This window comes from Pelophylax lessonae (assembly GCF_965119305.1).
Source record: "Pelophylax lessonae genome assembly, chromosome: 2".
NCBI lineage: Eukaryota > Metazoa > Chordata > Amphibia > Anura > Ranidae > Pelophylax > Pelophylax lessonae.
Genome location: NC_138769.1, coordinates 732,223,877 through 732,251,334, shown reverse-complemented (window position 1 = coordinate 732,251,334; position 27,458 = coordinate 732,223,877). Strand labels below are relative to the sequence as shown.

The following is a 27,458-nucleotide window of genomic DNA, read 5'->3' as shown; positions in this document are numbered from 1 at the left end:
TCATCACATGACTGAGTCCTTCAATAGAAGAGTGAGGAGGATAGAGGCTCATTTGCATAGGACCGCCTATATAAGCAGCACATGAGGGCGGCGCCAGCACACTTTTCTCTTCTCAGAGCGGAGGAAATATTCTTCTTATCCCTTATCATGCCTGAACCAGCCAAGTCCGCCCCGGCGCCCAAGAAGGGCTCCAAGAAAGCCGTGACCAAGAGCCAGAAGAAGGACGGCAAGAAGCGGAGGAAGAGCAGGAAGGAGAGTTATGCCATCTACGTCTACAAGGTGCTCAAGCAGGTCCACCCCGACACCGGCATCTCCTCCAAGGCCATGAGCATCATGAACTCCTTCGTCAATGACATCTTCGAGCGCATCGCCGGCGAAGCTTCCCGCCTGGCTCATTACAACAAGCGCTCCACCATCACCTCCCGGGAGATACAGACCGCCGTCCGCCTCCTCCTGCCCGGAGAGCTGGCCAAGCACGCCGTCTCCGAGGGCACCAAGGCCGTCACCAAGTACACCAGCGCCAAGTAATACCCCTCCCCCACCCATCACCCCAACAACACACAAAGGCTCTTCTAAGAGCCACCCACATACTACACAACCGAGCTGTCATACAATCTTCATGTATCGTACAATTTATTACCTTTACAAGTTTTAGCTGTCCGGATAACAGAAAATGAACTCAAAATAACATCATTAATAATCTTGAGATGAGAAGTAGGTCGGTCAGACTGGAAGGGGAATGAATAAAACCTTCCTTCTAATCTCATCCTTCTTTATTGCAGAGATCGTCTCCCCTTCCTGGCTCTATACATTTCCTATTCCTCGCCTTGTACTGCACACACCCAACTGCTCTAATCACTTCTGCTACATTGTTACAATGAAAGATTCTCCGCAATCTCCCGCCTTACATTGTTCCTTTATCTGGGGAGATCGTGGAGCTTTTATTCCACAACACAATGGGGGATAGAAGCAAGAAAAGTGAGACATTGTATCTGCTCAGTCATCTCAGATCGGCTAATCCGACACTGAAAATTATTCATAGAAAATATCACTCTTTCCGAGACGGTCCCTTCACTTCCAGGAAATTATGTAGAAATATTGTTGTTTTGATTTTGCACTGTTATTGGATGTTTGCTATAATAGAGATCTATGAAAAGTCTACGGAACAAATGTTTTCTGGGCTGAAAACCGAGAAAAATCTCCAAAAATTCTTTGGATTCCTCCTAAAGACATCGCTGACCAATGAAGACTGATAATGAAACCGCTCACAATTCTGATTGGCTCAGATCTGAATTAGCCATTTTCAAATCTTCCCGCCTGAATTGTGAAAAACGTTACAGACAAATAATCAGTCCCATTATAACACCAAATCCCACTGAGATCATCAGATGAGATATTTATCCGAGAAATATCTTTAACACGTTATTTGTAGGCAGATTAGTACAGAATAAACAGAAATGAAATTGGAAGATTATTGAATAATGTAAAGCATTTCCATATGTTCTCAGGATCGCAATCTTCCGTGTCTAAATATACAATGAGATCTCATACACATGTATGTCCGGCTCCTTCTTAGATATAAGTGGGTGGCTCTGAGAAGATCCGTTGGGCTTGGTAACAGGGGAAAAAAAAAAAAAAAGAAAGGGTTTACTTGGCGGGCTTGTGGCAGTAATATTCGAGGATTTTACCGCTTTAGTGGAAACATTTGAAGCTGAAAACCGACACAAGTGACGTCATTTGGAGGAAGATGAACAGATCTATGAATAGAACTTCTACAATGTCGGCTTTAGCGGTATAATGCGGCTGAATCTTCCTAACGGCCAGTTAAATTATGGCGGGAGATTTAAATATAGCAACTCGGAGCCATCATAGGCGTGGTCTATTAATAGCAAAGAGGGGAAATCTGGAATACAATGTGTTCTGACATTGGAGCTCTATGTAGGTGTGCATGGTTTTGGTTGGAGGAGTTTAGCGGTGAGTAGACGATCAGCATAGAAAAGATTGGAATGAAAAGAGATGAGAGAATGATGTCCTGTGATCACATTTCCCCTCATTACTACTCACCTGTATTACAAGTCTGAGTGCGATAAGAAGACAAAGTGTTTGCCTTTAGAGTGCCCTTTACCTGACAGTAATAATACAATTTATCACATTGATCAAATTTATCCTTATTGAAGAATAGGAATAAAAACTGCGTATGAACGGCTCTTTGTACAGAGACGTGGATGACACGTTTGTGATGCTACGATTAATATATATATATATATATATATATATATATATATATATATATAGTCAGAATAATTTCTATATATGCTATATTTTTTGCAGAGATCATCTCCACTTTCTGGCCACTTCCTATTCATCTCCTTGTACTGCACACACCGAAGTGTTGTACCTGGAATGACCACAAGGTGGCAGAGCTTACTAAACTTTGATGCCTCACTCAAACATTGTTACAATAACAGATTCTCAACAATCTCCCGCCATAAAATTGTTACTTTGTATTTTGGAAGATCGTGGAGCTCTTAACTCGCAACACAATGGGAAATAGAAGCAAGAAAAACAAAACATTGTATCTACTCGGTCAGCCCAGTCAAATCTTTGTCTATTTGTATCTATTTAAAGAATCAGCAACAGATCAATGTACATAGCTAAATCCATGAGCTGCCTGATAGGTAAATGACAAAAATATGTACAAAGTATCTGCTACATACAAATCTGATTACAATAATATCACCTCGGATAACAGTCCTTTAAATAAGTTAGAAGTAGAACATTTTTCACGGAAATGTTTAGCTCATTTATTGGTGAAGTTACATACAATCTACAATCCTGCATCCCCCTTCGCTCCATAACTTCTGAACATCGCATAACCTCGGAGCTGGACAACGAACATCATTAAAGTATCTGGGAACAAGGCTGGACAAATACAAAGTGCTCTTTTTTTAAATGTATTATTATTTATGTTTTTTTTTTTTTTTTTTTAGGGTTTTAAGTGCTACAGAGTAAATATTAACATTTGAATTTAGTCAACTAGAGCAATAAAACCCCTGAAAAGCACAAGAAAAGAGATTAATAACCTGAAAATTATACAAACCCCCCCCCCCACACACACACACACACACACACACACACACACACACACACACACCAAGTTTGCACCTTTAGAGCAGGTTCACCCACCAAACAATGAAATCTTTAACAAGTGGTGTTGCTGCTCAAATAATGTCTCTAAACTAACACATTATTGGTTCAAACAGTATATTGCTGCTAGCATTAACCCATTAATAGAGATGGCCTTGTGGTTCGCCCGGCAGTTGGTTTGCAGCAAATTTTGCTTGTTCGCTACCCGCCAAATTTGCGAACAAATGGCGTAGTTTGCGGCTGCCATATTTGTTTACATTGGGGAGAACTTTAACCCACAGCCATCAGGTGGAACAGGACAGCCAATTGAAACATTTCAGCACATGGACAGTCCCCCTACCCTATAAATAGCCCTTACCTGGCGGCCATTTCACGTTCCTCTTTTTACCAGTGTAGGGAGAGGTCTGCTGTGCTCATCAGGGAGAATTTTCTAGACACATAGCACTGTGAAGATCCACAAAAGTCCTTTTCAGGGCTGGTATTTCCGTATAGGCCTTCTACAGTCTCTTTTCAGGTAAGGGACAGGTATCCAGTGGTTGCTTTAGGGGCAGTTAGAGATCGGCTGCAGTCACACAGATCGCTATGTTAATGTCCACAATAGTCCTTTTCAGGGCTGCTATATCGGTAAAAGGTCTAGTCTTGCTTCAGTATAGGGACAGGTTATCCAGTCTATGCTGTAGCGGCAGATAGAGATCGTCATCTGCAGTGACACAAATCGCTCTGTTAATGTCCACAAAAGTCATTTAAAGTGCTGCAATGTCGGTATAGGGTCTATTACAGTCTCTTTAGTATTGGGGCAGGTATCCAGTCTGTGCTGTAGGGGCAGTTAGAGATCGTCAGCAGTGACACAAATTGCTCTGTTAATGTCCACAAAAGTCATTTAAAGGGCTGCATTTTTTTGGTATTGCTGTGCAGTGCAGTACCTTTTGATATCATATTTTCTATTCCGCTATTCAATCTACACCCTTGGGGTAAAAAGAATTAAATTGCGGCATAGTCTGTACCGGTACGTGTGAGATACACCTTTCCAATTTTTGGGGTGCATCTTCCACCGCCAGGGATTGCAGGGTGCTTCAGTTTGCCTCCTGTTCCGAACTGCTCCTACTCCTCATCCTGCCTTTCGAGTACAAAAAAGTAGTAATCGGGGCCTAGTCTGGGTCTGTACGTGTGAGATAGATACACCTTTTGATATCATATTTTCTATTCCGCTATTCAATCTACACCCTTTGGGGTAAAAATAATTAAATTGCGGCATTGTCTGTATCGGTACGTGTGAGATACACCTTTCCAATTTTTGGGGCGCATCTTACACCGCCGAGGATTGCAGGGTGCTTCAGTTTGCCTTCTGCCTGTTCCAAACTCCTCCTACTCCTCATCCTGCCTTTAGGGTACAAAAAATAGTAATTGGGGCCTAGTCTGGGTCTGTATGTGTGAGATAGATACACCTTTTGATATAATATTTTCTATTTCGCTATTCAATCTACACCCTTGGAGTAAAAAGAATTAAATTGCGGCATAGTCTGTATCGGTACGTGTGAGATACACCTTCCAAATTTTTGGGGTGCATCTTCCACCGCCGAGGATTGCAGGGTGCTTCAGTTTTACATAGTTACATAGTTACATAGTTGGTGAGGTTGAATAAAGACAAAAGTCCATCCAGTTCAACCTGTGTAGATGTGTGTGGCTGTAATCATCTTGCATACCCCTGAATGTTCTGATTCTTGAGATGTACGTCTAAGAGTCTTTTGAAAGCCACCATACTACCCGCAGAAACCACCTCATGTGGTAGAGAATCCCACAATCTTGTAGCCCTAACAGTAAAGAACCCCCCACGTTGCCTGAGGTTGAAACGCTTCTCCTCTAATCGCATTGTATGCCCCCGAGTTCTCATGCAATCCCTTCGACTGAACAGCTTTTTTTCTAAGCCTAGATCCCCATTTAGATATTTAAAAATTGCTATCATGTCCCCCCTCAGGCGTCTCTTCTCCAGGGAGAATAAATCAAGCGATTGCAGACGCTCCTCATAATCAAGGTCCTCCAATCCCCTAATTAGTTTAGTTGCCCTTCTCTGGACTCTCTCCAGCTCCAACACATCACATGTGATTTCCATTTTGGGGTTGTGGCACCTTGGGGACTATACAGCATGAGCAACATTTCTTAGCTCCAACACATCCCTTCTGAGGACTGGTGACCAGAACTGGACCGAATACTCCAGATGAGGTCGGACCAGAGTTTTATAAAGTGGAAGGATTATAGTTTTATCTCTGGAATACATCCCTTTCTTTATGCATACTAATATCCTGCTAGCCTTGGCAGCTGCCGCTTGACATTGCATGCTGTTGCCTAGTCTATCATCAACCAAGACTCCCAGATCCTTCTCCATTTTTGATTCTCCCAAGGGTTCCCCTCCTAACGTGTATTGTGCTTTTATGTTTCTAGTCCCCAAGTGTAAAACCTTACATTTCTCCACGTTAAACCTCATTTGCCATGTCTTTGCCCACTCCGTTATTTTTGTCCAGGTCATTCTGTAGGATATCTGCTTCATGCTGTGCTGTTATTGTCCTGCCTAATTTTGTGTCATCTGCAAAAACTGATATTGAACTACTGATCCCGTCCTCAATGCTGTTTATGAATAAATTGAACAAGGTTGGTCCTAGGACTGAGCCTTGGGGGACCCCGCTTACTACCTCAGACCAGTCTGAGTATGTGCTGTTTATTACCACCCTTTGGATACGCCCTTTTAGCCAGTTCCGTATCCAAGAGCAAACCCTGCTGTCGATACCTGCAGACCTTATTTTATAAATTAAGCGCTTATGGGGAACTGTATCAAACGCCTTAGCAAAATCTAGGTACACCACATCCACTGGTCTGCCCCTATCTAGCTCACAGCTCACCTCCTCGTAGAATGTTAAGAGATTGGTTTGACAAGAACGCCCATTTGTAAACCCGTGCTGGTTACTACTGATGATGCTGTTGTTCTTAGCAAACTCTACGATATAGTCCCTTATCATCCCCTCCAGAAGTTTGCATACTACTGATTTTAGACTGACAGGCCTATAGTTTCCCGGTATATGCCTCTGACCCTTTTTGAATATTGGAATCACGTTAGCTTTCCTCCACTCCCCTGGTACATCTCCTGTCCTAATACTGTCCGCAAAGATCAGGAACAGTGGTCTGGATATAACCTTACTGAGTTCCTTGAGTACTCTCGGATGTACGCCATCCGGGCCTGGTGATTTGTTTGTGTTGAGTTTATCCAGCCTTTCCCTGATTTCCCCCTCTGTTAGCCATAGTGGCAAGTCCTGTGTATTACTACTAACTATACAGTCATGGTCAGTGTACCCCTCCGATTCCTTTGTAAAGACTGATGAGAAAAAAGCATTCAGTACGGTTGCTTTTTCAGTGTCCTCTGTAACCATCCTCCCATCATTGTTAATTATGTGTGCAATATGCTCTGCCCTAGTTTTTTTGCTGTTGATATACTTAAAGAATTTCTTTGGGTTTTTTTTGCTATCCTCCGCTATTTGTCTCTCAAAGTCTATTTTAGCCATCTTGATTTTGTGTTTACACTTCCTATTTGCCTCCTTGTATTGGTCGAAAGCCAATACTGTGCCCTCTGATTTATATTTCCTGAAGGCCAATTTTTTTCCCCTAATAAGTTTTTTAACGCTCCGGTTTAGCCAGCCAGGTTTGGCTTTGTCCCTTCTAAATTTATTTCCCATAGGAATGCACTGCAAGATGCCTTTGCTTAATATGTTTCTAAAGCATTCCCATTTTTCCTCTGTGGTCAGTGATCCCAGGGTTTGGTCCCAGTTTACCCTTTCCATCAACAAGTACAATTTTGGAAAGTTTGCCCTTCTGAAGTTAAGGGTTCTTATGTTCCCCACTTGCCTTGCTATATTGTTATTTACGCTAAATGTGATCATCCTGTGATCGCTAGAGCCCAGGTTGTCCTGGACTCCTACCTCCGAGATTAGGTCTGGGTCATTAGTGATCAATAGATCCAGGATTGTGTTTTCTCTGGTAGGGGAATCCACCAACTGTGACATGTAATTATCCTGTAAGGTTTCCGTGAATTGACGGCCCTTATGTGAGTGTGTAGTCCCCTCTCCCCAGTCAATGTCGGGATAATTGAAGTCCCCCAATATGATGACTGATCCTAGCTTTGCCACTTTACCCAAAAGTGCTAAAAATTCCAGCTCTACCTCCTCCCCTTGTTTAGGTGGCCTATAGCAAACCCCCACAATTACTTTTCCCTTTTCTCCTTCCCTATGGAGTTCTACCCACACGGATTCTAACTCCATACTCATCCCTTCCGTAATGTCACTCCTCTCTATCACCCTTACATTATTCTTGACGTAGAGACATACCCCTCCCCCTCTTTTTCCTACCCTGTCCTTCCGGTACACTGAATACCAGCCAGTCATGTGAGGGGTCGAACCAAGTCTCCGTTATTCCCACTAGGTCTATGTCCTCCTCATGTACTAACATTTCCAACTCATCCATTTTATTAGCTAGGCTCCTGGCATTAGCATATACCCCTCTTAGTTTTACAGAAGTTAAACGTGATTGGTTATGTTTATTCCTGTTTGGTCTGCGGTTCTCCCGCACAGACCTACCAATAGACGTTGTGGACCTACTGTCGCTGCTGACCCTACAGCTGCCTTCAGTCCTTTGCTCCCTCCTAACTGACTCTACTTCTGAGCCCTCCCCCCCGTCTCCTAGTTTAAAAGCTCCTCCAACTTGGTGGCCATCTTTCTCCCCAAAAGAGCTGTACCGCCCCCATTTTTGCCAGTTTGCCTCCTGTTCCGAACTCCTCCTACTCCTCATCCTCATCCTGCCTTTAGGGTACAAAAAATAGTAATCGGGGCCTAGTCTGGGTCTGTACGTGTGAGATAGATACGCCTTTTGATATCATATTTTCTATTCCGCTATTCAATCTACACCCTTGGGGTAAAAATAATTAAATTGTGGCATAGTCTGTATCGGTACGTGTGAGATACACCTTTCCAATTTTTGGGGCGCATCTTACACCGCCAAGGATTGCAGGGTGCTTCAGTGTGCCTCCTGCCTGTTCCAAACTCCTCCTACTCCTCATCCTGCCTTTAGGGTACAAAAAATAGTAATCAGGGCCTAGTCTGGGTCTGTACGTGTGAGATAGATACACCTTTTGATATCATATTTTCTATTCCGCTATTCAATCTACACACTTGGAGTAAAAAGAATTAAATTGCGGCATAGTCTGTATCGGTACGTGTAAGATACACCTTCCAAATTTTTGGGGTGCATCTTCCACCGCCGAGGATTGCAGGGTGCTTCAGTTTGCCTCCTGTTCCGAACTCCTCCTACTCCTCATCCTCATCCTGCCTTTAGGGTACAAAAAATAGTAATTGGGGCCTAGTCTGGGTCTGTACGTGTGAGATAGATACACCTTTTGATATCATATTTTCTATTCCGCTATTCAATCTACACCCTTTGGGGTAAAAAAAAATTAAATTGCGGCATTGTCTGTATCGGTAAGTGTGAGATACACCTTTCCAATTTTTGGGGCGCATCTTACACCGCCGAGGATTGCAGGGTGCTTCAGTGTGCCTCCTGCCTGTTCCAAACTCCTCCTACTCCTCATCCTGCCTTTAGGGTACAAAAAATAGTAATCAGGGCCTAGTCTGGGTCTGTACGTGTGAGATAGATACACCTTTTGATATCATATTTTCTATTCCGCTATTCAATCTACACCCTTTGGGGTAAAAAGAATTAAAATGCGGCATAGTCTGTATCGGTACGTGTGAGATACACCTTTCCAATTTTTGGGGCGCATCTTACACCGCCGAGGATTGCAGGGTGCTTCAGTTTGCCTCCTGCCTGTTCCGAACTCCTCCTACTCCTCATCCTGCCTTTAGGGTACAAAAAATAGTAATTGGGGCCTAGTCTGGGTCTATACGTGTGAGATAGATACACCTTTTGATACCAAATTTTCTAAAAATTTTAAGGAAATCGGTGCGTGGTCCGACCACGTTATAGAACCAATAGTGGCTTCTGTGACCAATTGTAAGGTGTGTTTATCGGTCAGAAAGAGATCGATTCGAGAGTAAGACTGTTGAGGGTGGGAGAAAAACGTGTTGTCCCGTTCATCACCATGTAAGCACCTCCAGGGATCATACATGTCCTCATTTGTCAGAAGGGCAGCAAGGGCTGAGGGTCTGCGATTTATAGGGTTGGAGGTGTCTAAATTAATATCTACAATATCATTAAAATCGCCACAAAGAAGAATTGGATCTGATCTGAATGGTGCCAATTTGGCAAATAGGAGAGAGTAAAATTTATTTTGGGCTGTGTTGGGGGCGTACACATTTACTAGGGTCATCCGAGAGTGTCCAAAGGTAGTGGATAAAATTAAGTATCTACCTTCGGGGTCAATTTCACAATGGTGTAGTGCAAACGTGATGGAGTCTCGTATGCCGATCATTACCCCTCTTTTTTTCTTTGGGGCGTTGGCAAAGAAGCAGTGAGGGAATTGTTTGTGAGAGCATTTTGGAGGGTTGGATTGTAGAAAGTGTGTTTCTTGTACACAAATAACATGTGCTTGAGAGGATAGGGCTTCCTTCCATAAGAGGTGTCTTTTAAATGGGGAATTGAGGCCCTTAGCATTGATAGAGGTGATATTGAGTGTCATGATGAGTTCTGTAGGTGGATACTAGTGAGTGGAAGAACGGGACCACAGGCTCCCGATCCCCTTGGAGAGGGAAACTGGAAGTATCAAACTGTAATACACGTAACAGTCAACAAACTAATAAACAAATAATATGAGATATCAAGAGATACTGCACAATAGTATCTATGCGGTAAGCGTAACAATTAATGACTAGACAATACCAAATTGGAGATATAAAGAGGCGCAAAACTGCCTCTAAGCCTGTGACTCAATGCAATAAACCAGTAAGAGGAAAAACGTAATAGCAAGAGTAAAAGAAAAATTGACAAGTGTGCTTGGCACACTATACCTCGAAGGTGTGGGTAGAGTGGTGATTCAACGACCACACCGGATCCAGTAGTGGCATGGAATACGTTGGAAGGGGAAGCCATTAGGTTTTGTTCCTGTCAGGAGAGGGACCTTGTTGAGAGGATGTATTAGGTTGAGACTTGCCATGGTGAGGGGTGAGAGGGGGAAGCGGGAGGAGACCCCAATTTGTCAGCTTCTTGTATCCATCTTTAGGTGACAGGATAGGGACCATTTGTTGCTGGTAAGTTACCAGGAGTTTGGTAGGGAAACCCCATTTGTAGATTATTATTTTTTTCTTGAAGGATGGACGTGATAGGTGTGAAAGCTCTACGCATCTCCATTGTGGCCGGTGACAAGTCGCTGAAGAGAGCCAAATCAGTGTATGGGGTCGGCAGGGGTTTTGACACCTTAGCTGTGTGGAGGATTTGTTCCTTCACATGGAACAAGTGAATTCTTGCCAGCACATCCCTGGGCACGTCAGCAGGTAGGTGAGAAGGTTTAGCGATGTGGTGGGCTCTGTCAATAAGCAAGTCGCGTGTATCCAAGCTTGGAAGGAGCACGGAGAACAAACGCTGTAGATACTGGGTCAGTTCATTAGGTTTAACAGATTCAGGAATATTTCTGAATTTTATATTATTACGCCTGGAGCGATCCTCCAGGTCTGCAAGTTTCAATTTGATGCGATGTAGCTCTTCTGCTTGGTAATCCTGAGTATCCAATACTTCATTGTGCGCTCTAGCGTGCTCCTGAACAGTGTCTTCTAAGTTGTCAGTTCTGACCTCTAGGCAATAAATTCTGTCTTGAACTTGTGATAGGGATAATTGAAGCTCCCTGTGCAGATCTTTCTGGAAGGTGAGTAGCATGGATTTAATAGCAGCCTATGAGGCTGCATTATCTGAAGCGGGAAGTGCTGCCAAAGCTGGGGCTCTGTCGCTGTCTGTGTCTGCGGACCATAATTGCTTCTTAGGATGGGGGCCTTTGTATGGAGATTGGGCAGGGGAGGAAGCGAGCCTCTTACCTCTGTCTGATGTCCCGACGTGGTGATGTCAGGTGGCGCTGTAGTGTCCATCTCTCCAGCACTGATGGATGTGGGAGGGTCGCTCGATGGAGGCGATGCCTTGGAATGTTGCACCTGGGTAGTGGAGGGAGTTGGAGACCGGCCGGTCTCGTTGTCGGCACCAAGCTGTGAAGGCCGCATATTGGTGGCGTTGAAATAGTCAGTGAGGCGGCGAGGTGCAGGCGGTTTGTAACCGCGGTGCGGCATACCCTGATGCCTTGCCTGTGTGAGGGTGGTCAATGGGGTGATGTGCGACTTGGGGATGTGGCTTCAGGTTGCAGTGGATCCGGAACGTGGAGCGGAGTGTCTGACTCACGCAATCATCATGGTCTGCGGCAGACCACGCACCCGTGTGAGAAGAGAGCTTAAATGTTGGACTAAAGTTACTACATCAATGTAATGTAGACGTGAGCAAGAGATTAAAAAGCATAGATACAGCCGAGGAGAGTTAATGTCATTCTGGGGGGAGATCCTGCTATATCTTGCTGGTTGGAGACTGAGCCTGGATATGGTCAGGTGGTTGCAATGTACAGGGTAGGTAGTTGGATATACGTCACTGCAGCAGGTAGGATATAGTGCAGGCAAAGAGTCTGGATGCAGCTGCTGAGGTATAAGGTCAGTTGGGGTATAATGCTTACCCGGCGCCCGGCGTGTGGAGCACAGTGGTAGGAGAGGTCGCGGCTTCTAGGACAGCTAGGCCGCAACCTCGGGCGCCACTCTGCAGCCGTATTTCGCGTCCCAGAAGGTGGATGGCGGTCCCGGGGTGCCCAGGCAGGTGGAGGGAGTCTTCGGATTGCAATTAGGGAGACCGTAGGAGCCCGGAGAGCTGTCGCTGGACCGGACGTCGGATCGCGGCGGCCGCTAGGAAAGGCCGCGGCTTCGGAGGTGATGTAGGCCCCGAATCCGGATCCCCGGATTATCGCCAGCGAGACTCCCAAGACTTGTACCAACCTGTACAGCGGGTCTCAGAGGGTGTTCCACGATGGTGTGGAGACTGTGGATAGGGTTTGAGCGGTGGATGGCGATGGATTAGAAAGCTGGTTAGACGGAGCTCCCCTCCCAAGCGTCCAGCTTGCTCGGCTTCCGGTCACGCCCCCTTGATATCAAATTTTCTATTCCGCTATTCAATATACACCCTTGGAGTAAAAATAATTAAATTGCGGCATAGTCTGTATCGGTACGTGTAAGATACACCTTCCAAATTTTTGGGGTGCATCTTCCACCGCCGAGGATTGCAGGGTGCTTCAGTTTGCCTCCTGTTCCAAACTCCTCCTACTTTTCATCCTCCCTTTAGGGTACAAAAAAATGTAATCGGGCCTAGTCTGTGTTTGTACGTGTGAGATACACCGTTTTGTATCCTTTTTTCTATTCCGCTATTCAATATACACCCTTTTGGGGTAAAAAAAAATAAATTGTGGCATAGTCTGTATCGGTACGTGTGAGATACACCTTTTTAAATTTGTTTGGCGCATCTCCTTCCACCGCCGAGGATTGCAGGGTGCTTCAGTTTCCCTCCTGTTCCAAACTCCTCCTACTCCTCTTCCTCATCCTCATCCTGCCTTCAGGGTACAAAAAATTGTAATTGGGGCCTAGTCTGTGTTTGTACGTGTGAGATACACCGTTTTATATCCCTTTTTCTATTCCGCTATTCAATATACACCGTTTTGGGGTGAAAAAAAATAAATTACGGCATAGTCTGTATCGGTACGTGTGAGATAAACCATTTTAAATTTGTTTGGCGCATCTCCTTCCACCGCCGAGGATTGAAGGGTGCTTCAGTTTGCCTCCTGTTCCAAACTCCTCCTACTTTTCATCCTCCCTTTAGGGTACAAAAAAATGTAATCGGGCCTAGTCTGTGTTTGTACGTGTGAGATACACCGTTTTGTATCCTTTTTTCTATTCCGCTATTCAATATACACCCTTTTGGGGTAAAAAAAAATAAATTGCGGCAAAGTTTGCATATTTGACTGTGAGATACACCCGTGCGATACTGTTGTTGTTTTGTTCCGCTATTCAATAAACACCTTTCTAGGGCAAGATCATAAATTACCGAAAATAGGTAATAGGGGCCTTGGCCTGGGTCGTGGTGCTGCTGGTAGAGCTCCTATTGCAAGGAGAGGACGTGGTCGATCTGTGCCAGCTACACGCACAAGTGAAACACCTTCCTCAAGTGTGAGTAGGCGACAGAACCTGCAGCAGTATTTGGTGGGCCATCATGCGCCTCTAGAAGTGATGAGGCCAGAACAAGTAGAGGCAATAGTAGATTGGTTTGCTGCTGACAGTGCCTCCAGTTCCTTCACATTGTCTCCCACCCAGTCTACTGCAGAAAGGTCAGAGTTGGCACCTGCAGCCAATGTCCAACCATCTTTCACCTCACCCCCTTGCAAATCAGGCAAGCAGTCTGAGCCCCAAGTCATGCAGCAGTCTCTTCTTCTTTTTGATGACTCTGTCAGCAGGGTTTCCCAGGGCCATCCACCTAGCCCTGCCCCAGAAGTGGAAGAGATTGAGTGCAGCGATGCCCAACCACTTATTTCTCAAGATGCCCAATCACTTATTTCTCAAGATGAGTACATGGAAGGACCATCGCAGCACGTCTCCGATGATGACGAAACGCAGGTGCCAACCGCTGCGGCACTCAGAATTGTGGAGACCGACAAGGAGGGCAGGGGTGAAGACTGGGTGGAAGATGATGTGGAGGACGATGAGGTCCTCGACCCCACATGGAATGAAGGTCATGCAGGTGACCTGAGTAGTTTGGAGGAAGAGGCGGTGGTCGCAAAGAGCCACCAGCACAGCAGAAGAGGGAGCAGGGTGCAGAAGCGGAGCGGCCGTGCCCTAGACGCTACGCCTGCTACTGCCCAACGCAGCAAGGGAACGAGCGCACCAAAGCCAGCTCAAAGGAGTTCTCTAGCGTTTAAGTTCTTTAGAAAATGTGCTGATGACAGGACACGAGTGGTTTGCACCCTGTGCAATCAGAGCCTGAAGCGAGGGGGGCGGAGCCGGCCGGCGAGAGAGATGGACGCTTAGCAGCACAGCTCCTCGCCAAGCAGTCCGATCGGAGCCACTAACACCGCGGAGGGTCACCGCAGATCAGCCTAAGTTACTCCTCAGGATGCCTGGAGGTCGTCAGCAGGGCCCGGGGAAGCGTAAGGGGAAAACCAAGCCTGGTAAGCTTCTGAACTTCTTCCACCCGACGGGCGGGATGCCAAACCAAAATGGCGCCGGCGCTTCCTCCAGCGGCGCTTTGCGGCCTCCTCCTCGCACATCCCCTGCTACAGTACAGTCGGAAGGGCTACCGCTGTCACCTACAGAACCCTCGGCCACTGGTGAAGGGATGCAGGCAGTTTCTACCCCTAGATCAGCATGTGCCAGCCCGGCCAAATCAAAACTTAAGCTGCAGCTTCCAGAACATGAGGGAACTCAGGGAGGAAACATAGATGACACGCTGGTGTTTCATGACACCATATCCTCATTCCCCACAACTGGCAAACCTGTCATGGACTCCTTATTAAAAGAAATGATGATGTCTTTAAGGAGCTCAATACATGCTGACATGCTTCAGCTTATGACCCGCTGCAATACGGTGGTCGCAGCAGTCAGCGACAGGGTGGATCATGTGGAGACCAAAATGGGGGAGTTTGCTGACACCTTTAATACCATGGTGGATGCCCACAATGAACATGAGGACGACATCACCTGGCTCAAAGCGAAAGTAGCAGATCTTGAAGATAGATCTAGACGCAACAACATTAAAATTAGAGGGATTCCTGAGACAGTAAAACCTCATGAGCTGGCCGAATTTCTCACCAACATCATGCAGGAAGCTCTTCCAGATGTACCCCTGTGCGACATGGCGATCGATCGCATTCATAGGCTACCTAAGCCGAAACATATTGCAGCCTCCCTGCCCAGGGACACTATAGCACGTGTCCATTTCTACACGGTAAAGGAGAAATTCATGTCCCTGGTGAGGAAAGGCACTGACCTTCCCCCTGCCTTAAACAACCTCTCCTTCTATGCCGATTTATCTGCGCATACAATGAACAGAAGGCGTAATCTCTTTACGGTCACCAAACCCCTCAGGAACCATCATATTCCGTATAGATGGAATTACCCAGCAACTTTAGTAGTGACCAGTAGTGATGTCGCGAACCTAAAATTCGCCGTTCGCGAACGGCGAACGCGAACATCGGCAAATGTTCGCGAACCGGCGAACCGGGCGAACCGCCATAGACTTCAATAGGCAGGCGAATTTTAAAACACACAGGGACTCTTTCTGGCCATAATAGTGATGGAAAAGTTGTTTCAAGGGGACTAACACCTGGACTGTGGCATGCCGGAGAGGGATCACGCAAAAAAAAGTTCTTAAAAATTATAATTTTTTGATAGAGAGCCAATTATTGGAAAAATTTAAAAAAAATAAAAATAAAAAATTTCTTTGGATTTAGCATCTGGGGGGTCTAAAAAGTGTACCTGTGAAGTTTCAGCTCTGTAGCATGTCCAGAACCCCTAAAAAACAGCATTTGTCTTATATTTTCAGGAATATGGCTTCTCTGCGGCTGGCTTTTTCTCTTGCAGGCATTTAGCGGGCATTTTTTTAGGCAGGCATGTCATTTTTTGTATTTAGTGTCTGGGGGGTCTAAAAAGTGTACCTGTCAAGTTTCAGCTCTGTAGCATGTCCAGAACCCCTAAAAAACAGCATTTTTCTTATATTTTCAGGAATATGGCTTCTCTGCGGCTGGCTTTTTCTCTTGCAGGCATTTAGCGGGCATTTTTTTAGGCAGGCATGTCATTTTTTGTATTTAGTGTCTGGGGGGTCTAAAAAGTGTACCTGTCAAGTTTCAGCTCTGTAGCATGTCCAGAACCCCTAAAAAACAGCATTTTTCTTATATTTTCAGGAATACGGCTTCTCTGCGGCTGGCTTTTTCTCTTGCAGGCATATATATCAGTGGTGGGTGGGCAGTGGCACAGTACACTCTCTGTGGACCTGACAGCAGTCACTGGCACCCAGGCAACTGCAATTTAAAAAATATATATATATTTTTTTTTACTTTGCAAGCTGCTGTGCCACTTTATATATCAGTGGTGGGTGGGCAGTGGCACAGTACACTCTCTGTGGACCTGACAGCAGTCACTGGCACCCAGGCAACTGCAATTTAAAAAATATATATATATTTTTTTTACTTTGCAAGCTGCTGTGCCACTTTATATATCAGTGGTGGGTGGGCAGTGGCACAGTACACTCTCTGTGGACCTGACAGCAGTCACTGGCACCCAGGCAACTGCAATTTTAAAAAATATATATTTTATTTTACTTTGCAAGCTGCTGTGCCACCTTATATATCAGTGGTGGGTGGGCAGTGGCACAGTACACTCTCTGTGGACCTGACAGCAGTCACTGGCACCCAGGCAACTGCAATTTTAAAAAAATATATTTTATTTTACTTTGCAAGCTGCTGTGCCACCTTATATATCAGTGGTGGGTGGGCAGTGGCACAGTACACTCTCTGTGGACCTGACAGCAGTCACTGGCACCCAGGCAACTGCAATTAAAAAATATATATTTTTTTTTTACTTTGCAAGCTGCTGTGCCACCTTATATATCAGTGGTGGGTGGGCACACAGTGGCACTGCAGTGGGCACAGTACACTCTGTGGACCTGACAGTAACTGGCAGCCCAGGCAACTGCAATAATAAAAAATATTTTTTTTTTTTCAATTTATTGCAACAAGATGCTGTGCCACCGTATATATATCAGTGGTGGGCAGTGCACTGCAGTGGGTACAGTGCACTCTGTGGACCTGACACAGCACTCACTGCAATTATGACAGAGGAAAAAAAAATATTTTTTAAAATGCAAGGTACTGTGCCTGTGCCACCCGAAATGAGTGTGGTGTGCACACAGTACAGTCTGTGGTAGGTCTGTGGCCTCTCACACACAGCGGGCAGGCAACTGCAGTGTACAATAGATATATATAGATATATATATATAAGGAAAAAACTCTATTACCTTACCAGCCCTTAAAAGGGCTTTTGGGGACACTATATATATATATATATATATATATATATATATATATATATATATATATATATATATATATATATATATATATATATATATATATATATATATAAATAAAAAAAAATCCTCAATTACCAGCCCTTAAAAGGGCTTTTGGGGACACTAGATATATATATATATATATATATATATATATATATATATATATATATATATATCTCTAAGAAGAAACAACTCAATTACCAGCCCTTAAAAGGGCTTTTGGGGATGCTAGGTATATATATATATATATATATATATATATATATATATATATATATATATATATATATATATATATATATATATATAAAAAAAAAAACACAAATACCAGCCCTTAGAAGGGCTTTTTGGGGTGCTGATATTACAGCAGTAGTGGACCAAGAACACTGCAAGACCAGGAACACTGACTAACTGTCCCTAGCTTAACAGCAGCAGCAGCAGCAGCAGCAGCAGCTCTCTCCCTACTCTCACTACACACACTGCTTCAGAATGATCTAAGATGGATGCTGCCCTTGCTTATTTATAGGAGGTGGGAGGGTGTGGGAGGGAGGTATGCTGATTGGCTGGAAATGTGTCTGCTGACTGTAAAGTTCAGGGTCAAAGTTTGCCTCAATGATGTCTTATGGGGGGCGGACCGAACATCGCATATGTTCGCCGGCAGCGGCGAACGCGAACATGCTAAGTTCGCCGGGAACTGTTCGCCGGCGAACAGTTCTATACATCTCTAGTGACCAGGGGAGACAGGGATTACAGGATTTCCTCGCTGGAGGATGGCCTAGCCTTGCTGGAAAAATGGGGGATACTGGACCCGGACAGAGAGCCAAACCCCTCCCAGGTGGACTGAAATCGAGCTATATATAACTGTGGTGACCCCAACAATTCTTACTACCCAGCGACCATGCTCCAGCGGACATGCTCGGCTAACGACTGTTTCTCTAATACCCCCTCCTCAAACGGTTCCATACCGTACAGACCCCCCTGTGGAGTCGCCTTTTTTTACCCTCTACGTGCCACCTGCCGAGGGCACTCTTCCCCTGACTCTCTTTTGTTATTTTCTTGTTAGACTCTGTACTTAATCCTGCTCTTTTCTTCCCGGTGATTCGGATATACCACTTTGACCGGACCTCACGGGCGGCTGCCCTCATCGGCTTCTCCTCACCAACCAGCTCGCCCGGTGTGCTCGGACTCAGGACCTCCGTTCCAGCGTGATACCAGTGAGTACCTCTCAATTATCTGTGCAGACTTTATCTCACCACATTCGCCACAATGTCATTTCAAATACTTTCACTCAACGTTAATGGCCTGAACAGTCCTCATAAGAGACATATGCTCTGGAGAGAGCTTAAGACCCTGAAATGCAAATTGGCAGTTATACAGGAGACCCATTTTATGAATGGCAATCACCCACAAATCTCATCTAAAAATTATCCTCAAGTGTACTATGCTAATGGCCCCAAGAAGAAATGTGGAGTAGCAATATTGGTAAGGGAATCCCTGGACTTTAGCCTGCTGTCTCAATTTACGGACCCTGAAAGCCGTTTCTTGGTTCTTTCCTGCACTATCAACAAAGCCACTTATACTATAGTGGCGGTGTATGCCCCCAATACAGGTCAAATTTCTTTCCTGAAAAAGCTCTGGAAACAAATTCAGCCGCTAATTCAGGGCCATGTCCTTCTTTGCGGTGACTTTAATGCTGTCCCCAATTCCCAACTGGACGTTTCACTGAACTATCCAAGACGCTTCCATCGAACGGATCTGGCAAATTTTCTATCTACAACGGAACTTTACGATGTGTGGCGATGCCTCAACTCGTCGGAGAGAGACTATTCCTTTTATTCTAAAACCCATCATTCCTACTCGCGGATAGATCTCTTTCTCACGAATAAATTTTTGCTACAGCGGGTCTCTCGCGCATCTGTGGGTTCCATTACGTGGTCGGACCACGCCCCTGTTATTATTCAAATCGGGGACGTGCCCTTCACCACAAGGGCCAACAGATAGCGATTTGACGCCAGCCTACTTGCCAAATCGGAGATCCGGAGGAATGTGTGTTCTAAACTCACTGAATTTTTTGCACTTAATGATGATTCAGTGAAGTGTCCTTTTGCATTATGGAATGCCCATAAGGCATTTATGCGAGGAATATTGATGTCAGAAGGGGCAAGGGAACGGAGGCGTAGAAGACAACAATTGGATACTATCCTTGGTTCCATTAAACGTATAGAGCAACTTAATAAATGTAACCCCACTGCAGCTGGCGCGGAGCAGCTTTCCAAGCTCCAAGCGGAGCTGAGGGTCCTTCTGGTTGGTCAGCACTCCAGAGCTCTTCGTAGGCTCAAAGCCTCCCATTATTCTCATGGCAATAAAGCGGGTCGACTGCTGGCGGCCCAATTGAAAGACAAAATATCGAAACAAAAAATTCAGTACCTACTACATCACGCCACGGGAGAGCGGCTCACCAACCCGAAGGACATAGCGGATGCCTTTAGTCAGTATTATGGTTCACTGTATAACCTACACTTAGACGATTCAACACCCCAACCTACTCCATCGGACATTCAAACATTTTTGTCTTCTATTTCCCTCCCGAGCCTAAGCCCCTCTCAATTAGCACAACTAAATGCCCCTATCACTAATCAGGAAATCATGAAGGTACTCAGATCTTTACCGAAGGGGAAGTCTCCGGGACCGGACGGCTTCTCTTCCGAGTATTACGGTGCATTCCTGGATATCTTGACCCCTTACCTTGGCAGGGTGTTCCATCAAGCCCTGACGGCGGCTACCTTTCCAGCCGAGATGTTGGAGGCCACGGTGGTCACACTGCCAAAACCCGGTAGGGAGCCTAATAAACCGCAAAATTTCCGACCCATTTCGTTACTAAATGTGGATTTAAAGGTGTATGCTAGGGTCATTGCCAACCGTATCTCCCAGTGTCTTCCTGACCTTATCAAGTCAGATCAGGTGGGGTTTGTGGCCGGAAGGCAGGCCACAGATGCCACCAGGCGACTGGTGGGCCTTATTCATCATGTGGCGGCCCGCGGGATCCCCACTGTGCTCCTGTCATTAGACGCCGAAAAGGCGTTCGACCGGATTCATTGGGGATATCTGCGGCAGGTATTGGAGAAGTTCGGCTTTGAGGGGGAGATTATCCAGGCCATCATGTCCTTATATACGGTCCCATCTGCTAGGGTCTTTACAGAGGGTCTGTTCTCTGAAAGTTTTAGTATTACAAATGGCACTCGTCAGGGGTGTCCCTTGTCGCCCCTGATTTTTGCCATGCTCATGGAACCCTTGGCGGAAAGGATGAGATCCCACCCGGGTGTCACGGGAGTTAAACTTGCAGAATCCCCCCCTCATGTTATCTTGCTATTCGCGGATGATATATTGGCCTGCACGAACCCCGAGGAGTCTTTAATGCATGTTCAGGGCGTTTTGGGAGAGTTCCAATCAGTCTCATACTACAAAGTCAATGAGCTCAAGTCCAATCTTCTAGGGATACATGTGGAACACAGTATGCAGACACAAATCCAACAAGTAGTACATTATCAGTGGCAAAAGGACTCATTGGACTATTTAGGTATCAAGCTGACCGGATCACCGGACTCTCTTTACAGGACCAATTTTTCCCCCCTACTCCAAACTACGACACAGGATCTCCTGAGATTGAGGAAATTCTTCCTGTCCTGGTCAGGGAGGAACGCGGCAGTCAAACACACTGGAGCATGAAGGCCCCCATTCACACTAAACTGGAAGCAGTGTAGTGGCCTGCTTCCAGCTCATCATCCAGGATAATGTTGTCCTCGTTCTCCCCCCCCCCCCCATCCACGGATAACACCAGGGATCCCAGAAAGGTTTAAAGCATGCTTTTCTTGCTTCTCCTCACCCCCCCCCCCCCCCCCGGCACCATCCTCCTCTGACTCCTCTTCTGACTCCTGCTGTTGACTTGTCTCAGATGGAGTAGCACCCACTGGGAATTCATCCAACATTGCGACTTCCTCATCTTCCTGCTCCTCGACGGCTTGATCAATGACACAACGCCATGCATGCTCCAGAAAGAAGGCATAAGGTACAATGTCACTGATGGCGCCCTGGTTGTGACTGGCCAGTTTGGTGATCTCATCGAATGGCTGCAGAAGTCTGCATGTGTCACGCATGAGCAGCCACTGGCGAGGTGAAACAACAGTGTGACAACAGTCACTGGCCAATTTTTTGTAGAACTGGTGTGATAAACCTGTGGCCCCCCAATATCACAGATTGAAGCGGGGTGTTATATACCTTGTTCCACATATACTGCACTTCTCTAGAGACTTTTGTCACAGGGTAATTTAAAAAATGACAGGCAGAGGAAGAGGCAGGCCCTTATGCAGGGATGGTAGGGCAGGAGCAGTAGGCCGGGGCCAAAGTGTGAAGTTTCAGAAGGTGTGTTTGATTACGTCAAAGGACGCACCAAATTTGGTTGAGTGGCTCACTCAGCCTTCCTCTTCTGCACCCTCCTCATCCTCTCTATGTGCACCCTCTTCACTCTCTGCTGTGTGCACCCCCAAAGACACCGCCACCAACACCTCCACCTCCACCACCATATACCTTCCGCTTGAGTCACTGGAATTATTTTCCGATCCATCACAAGACATTTGTGATGTGCAGCCATTCTTGGCATCGGATCAGGAAGAGGAGGTAGCAACAGCCGCCACTCAGCAATCTGACGACAGTACCCAGATCAGCCCAAGGAGGTTGGTCCCGCTGTTGCTGCCGACTCCAAGATCTCGAATGTTAGTGGTGGGGAAGGTGACGTGGATGATGACGTGTCTATAGACGTCACATGGGTGCCCACAAGATAGGACGAGGAGGGGAGTTCAGAGGGAGAGACGGTCCAACAGATAGGGAGGAGAAGCAGGCGGAACTTGCATTGCACAGGAGGGACAAAACAGACTGCAAATGTATCAGGAGCGAGCCATCAACCATGTACGGTCACATCTGGCGCTCCAGGACGCCAGAACATGGCTCCGCAGTGTTGGCTTTTTTAATGTGTCCGCTGTTGACAACAGTGTTGCCATCTGCAGCCTTTGCAGTCAATGCATAAGTCGCAGTAAGCCCAACACTCACTTAGAGATGACCACCTTAAGAAGGCACCTGACCTCCCATCACCGAGCCCAGTGGGAGCAACGCCGTCAGAACCCACAAAGCCACACTCCAGGCTCTCACCGTCCCGCCTCTTCTCCTTCTCCTTCTCTTCTCTCCTCACAATTGTCCTCCACTCCACCTTCCATTATGCAGTCCTCATGTTGTTCTGGAAAAAGGCAGGCTGTTGGAGCGTAAAAAAAGTATGACGCCGGATAACCCTCTTGCCCAACGGTTGACTGCTGGCTTGTCGGAACTGATAGCCCGCCAACTACTGCCATATCAACTGGTGGACTCGGAGGCCTGTCGGAAATGTGTGGCCATTGGAACACCACAATGGAAGGTCCCAGGCAGGACTCCTGTCTTCTGCGTCTCCTCCCTTCTCCTCTATACCCAATGGCATGGCTTCTCCCCCTTCGGTCAATCGGTAAACGTGTCTCAAGACTCGCTTCCTGATTGGCCAGGAGGAGGATCCGTGTGACAATAGCGAATTTTCTTTTGTTTTTGTCACACAACTGGGTGGGCTCGAGGCACAGTGTTCTGCGCCCCAAGCCCACCTATTAAAGCCTCTTGCTAATCACATGGCTAAAAAAAAGCCCCATTGAAGTCCATGCGTCCGTCGCCCCGCATGCAGATTAGGGGCCAAGATGCATGGATGGGGGGGGGGGGGGCAGTGCCCCTGCGCCCCCAATGCACCAGCCACCACTGGTGTGCTATGTACAGTGTCATATTATGTTCTGCCATTTCACTTGTTAGTATTGCAACCTTTGACTAAATAAAGACATACAAAAAAAAAAAAAAAGAAGGCTTTGCCCAATCAGTGCACAGAGTACTCTCAGAGCCGTGATTAGAGAAATTAATGATAACTCTTTCCAATCATGGCTCATTGCTATTAGACCCACCCCAGATCAGTGGCAGAACTAACAGAGTCGTAACAGTCACTATTGCGACTGTGTCCTGAAGTTCCGCCACTTTGGGGGGGGGGTCCAGGGGGGGGTCCAGTCCAGTGGCGTAGCGGGGGGGTGCAGGGGGGGCAAGCCGCACCGGGCGCAACATCTGGGGGGGGGGGCGCATCCGCAGTGTCGCTCTGTCTGTCTGACTCTGACATACACAGTTCACACACTTTCTGCAGCTGCCTTCATCTTTAGGCTGGGAGATGTCCAGCGTGGCCGTCCTATGGCTGAAAATGGTGGTATGCCGCCTCACCTCACTGCTCGGTCAGTTTAGCAGCGAGTGAGTCAGCAGCCTGGCGATGTCACAGAGTGGGGGTTTTTCTTATCACCTGATTAGAGCCAGAGGCTCTAATAGGCTTCAAAAAAGGGTGGACACGGGGCACAGAGCAGTGCGCCCCGAGCCCACCCATTGTGTGACAATAGCGAATGAAAATTCACTATTGTTACACGGATCCTCCTCCTGGCCAATCAGGAAGCGGGTCCACTTTCCTAATAGGCCGAAAGGCGAACGCATGCCATTGGCCATGGAGGAGGCGGGAGGACTCGAGGAGACGCGGGGAACTGAGGAGAAGCCGCCGCTGCAGGTAAGTCTCTGTGCATTGAAGGGGGTACGCTGGTCTCTCTGCATTGAAAGGGGGCACGCTGGTCATTCTGCATTGAAAGGGGGCACGCTGGTCATTCTGCATTGAAAGGGAGCACGCTGGTCTCTCTGCATTGAAAGGGGGCACGCTTGTCATTCTGCATTGAAAGGGGGCACGCTGGTCATTCTACATTAAAAGAGGGCATGCTGGTCATTCTGCATTGAAAGGGGGCACGCTGGTCACTCTGCATTGAAAGGGGGCACGCTAGTCTCTCTGCATTGAAAGGGGGCACGCTGGTCATTCTGCATTGAAAGGGGGCATTCTGGTCTCTCTGCATTGAAAAGGGGCATGCTGGTCATTCAAACTTGCATTTAGATGCATTTTACTTTAATTACATCAGTATTTTCATAACAAACAATACATGTGCTTAGGGGGTAAGGGTTTCTTTAACTAATCTAGTGGAAGAGACTCGAGTGCTAAAATCCTGCGGGTTGGGGGCGCAAATTACTTGCCTTGCCCCGGGTGCTGACAACCCACGCTACACCACTGGTCCAGTCCATTTGTTCATTCTTTCAGCCATTTTCGGTGTGTGGCCGGCTGCTGAGGGGAGGCAGAGCTGAGCACTGTTATAGAGATCTATCAATGAAAAGTCTACAGAACAAATCTTTTCTGGGCTGAAAATGGAGAAAATCTCCGAATAGAATACTTTGGATTCCTCTTAAAGACATCGCTGACTAATGAAGGCTGATAATGAAACCGCTCACAATTCTGATTGGCTCAGATCTGAATTAGGCATTTTCAAATCTTCCCGCCTGAATTGTGAAAAACGTTACAGACAAATAATCAGCCCCATTATAACACCAAATCCAACTGAGATCATCAGATGAAATATTTATCCGAGAAATATCTTTAACACGTTATTTGTAGGCAGATTAATCGATTAGTACGGAATAAACAGAAATAAAATTGGAAGATTATTGAATAATGTAAAGCATTTCCATATGTTCTCAGAATGCAGAACCCCCCCCACTGCTACATACAGAAAATGATAGTGAAGCGACTTCTCTCATAGATCTCAAACTTTCTATATGATGGGAAATAAAGTATTACATGTTTCATTATCAGATCTGTATATGATCGGGGAACTGGCCGATAATGAATGTTTCATCTTTCAGACATGACATGTAGGCGTTACGGATTTCCCCCCTACATCCTAAAATAAACAAAAAATGAAAGGACTGGTAGTAATCTGTAGTAATCATGACAGTTAGTGCTGAGCTCTGATTATTTTACCCCGGAGTCATCTACTGATCCATCAAACGGTTCTCTGCATGTTTTATTGTGAGAATGTGTGAGTGTGGCATTATAGGTGTTTAGGAGATCTGATTGTTGGTTTCCTCACCTAAGATTGTGATCCGGGTGAGGGAACAACGTGCTATATATTTATGTATTTATTTTTTTAATATTTGTTTATATCGTATTTAATATGAAGGAAGGAAGGATGTGATCTCCTTACAGGGACTGGCTGTCATTTTCCTCCATCCTTTGATCTCCAGAAGATATTCAACAGCATTAGAGATCATTGAATATTAAATACCAAACAAACATCCCCCATCTAAAAAGGAACACAGATGTCAGATCCCCCTTCACACTCCTTGGAAGGAAAATAGATTTTATTATCGGAAGAAAACGCCCAGAACTGTGATTGGTGCAATTTTCGCATTTTATAACTCATATTTCCCGCCGGAATATTATGGAACGTTCCGATTATCTCAGATAGAATAATCCGACACTAAAATCTGATATCTCTTCCTCCGGGAACATCGATCAACCGCCCTCTGAATTGTCGGGCAGTTTATCTAACCATGCATAATAAATACGTTCGAAATATAAATGTCACATTTCTTCCAGTCTTTTTTCTTTTACTTCACAATACAGAATCCGCCCTGCTAGAGAATGTTTCCTATAGAGATCAATGAAAAGTCTACTGAACAAGTATTTTCTGGGGGGAAAACGGAGAAAGATCTCAGAATACATTTCTTTGAAATCCTCATAAGAAAGACATTACTGGCTGAAGAAGGAAACGCCCACGCCTCTGATTGGCTCAGATTTCCTATTGCTCCTTTTTGAATTTGCCGCCTGAATTGTGAAGAACGTTACAGAGAAATAATCAGCTCTATTATACCGCCAAATCCGACACTGAGACCTGAGATCATCAGATGAGACATTTATCCGAGAAAATTAACATATACACATCTGTATATGATCGTGGAACTGGTCGATAATTAATGTTCCATCTTTCAGAGATGAAGTAGTTACAGATTTCCCTCATATTAAAACCAGAATAAAAAAAAGTGAAAGTGTTGGTAGAAATATGTAGTAATAATGACACTGCCAGATACATTTGTACAATGAATTAAAAAAACAAATGTTTCGTATTTGATCAGTCCAGTTTTGTAAATAGAAATAGCAAAATATTAACAATGTTTCTAAGTAAGGACAATATATATAATCATGATATGTCAGAAAAAATGTACAGTGTATCAATAAAGGAAACATTGCGCTTCTGATAAATTACATCCGTTTCTATTCAGTAAAACATTTAAAAGCTTCTAAATAAATTAACTTCTCTGCAGTGTAATAAATGACTGAACCCCGCCCCCTTCTCAGCATGTCTCCTATCAGGTCCGCTCAGCCTGTGAAATGTCTGAAGATGTGTGTCTTTGTTTCCTTTTCACAATATTTGTAAATTTAAATGTTATGAAATTACTATGAACAATTTCATGAAACTGGTTACTTTGTTTCTGGTATAAAGTGTTAAGTTTCTTGTTCAGTGTAATCTCCAGGAATAAATCGAAAATAAATGAGAAGAAGGAATAAATGAATCTTCTGGAAATGTATTGCTGTGTTGCATTATTATATCTGAATATAATATAATAATTAGGAGCCTTATAAATTAATACGATTATCTTTATTTTGTAATGAATGGTGTGACTCCGCCTCTTTCCCAGGAAGGTTTCCATCTGGTCCGCTCAGGCTGTATATAAGGAGGGCGGGCAGGCAGCTGATCTCAGTCTGTCTTTGTAGCAGAAAATCATCATGTCTGGTCGCGGTAAAGGAGGAAAGGGTCTGGGGAAAGGAGGCGCTAAGCGCCACAGGAAGGTGCTCCGGGACAACATCCAGGGCATCACCAAACCCGCCATCCGACGTTTGGCCCGCAGAGGGGGTGTCAAGCGAATCTCCGGACTCATCTATGAGGAGACCCGCGGAGTGCTCAAGGTTTTCCTGGAGAATGTCATCCGCGATGCCGTCACCTACACCGAGCACGCCAAGAGGAAGACCGTCACCGCCATGGATGTCGTCTATGCCCTAAAACGCCAGGGCCGCACTCTCTACGGATTCGGAGGATAAACCCCAACATCCACCTACTCACTTCACCCCAACAAAGGTCCTTCTCAGGGCCACCCACCTTCTCATACAAAGGGCTGATCATTCACAACTCCCAACACATTTATCGTGTAACAAGAAGAATTTC

The 27,458-nt window shown here is 45.6% G+C and overlaps 1 protein-coding gene across 1 annotated transcript; it reads left to right on the top strand.

Moving 5' to 3' along the window:
* Positions 1 to 147: 147 nt before the first annotated feature.
* LOC309547577 (histone H2B 1.1-like) lies at positions 148 to 27,334 on the top strand (the record flags this gene model as incomplete). Its single annotated transcript, XM_082247449.1, has 2 exons — positions 148 to 501; positions 27,011 to 27,334. The coding sequence occupies 2 exons, from the start codon at positions 148 to 150 to the stop codon at positions 27,332 to 27,334; spliced, it is 678 nt and encodes a 225-aa protein (XP_082103575.1).
* Between the last annotated feature and the right edge of the window lie 124 nt (positions 27,335 to 27,458).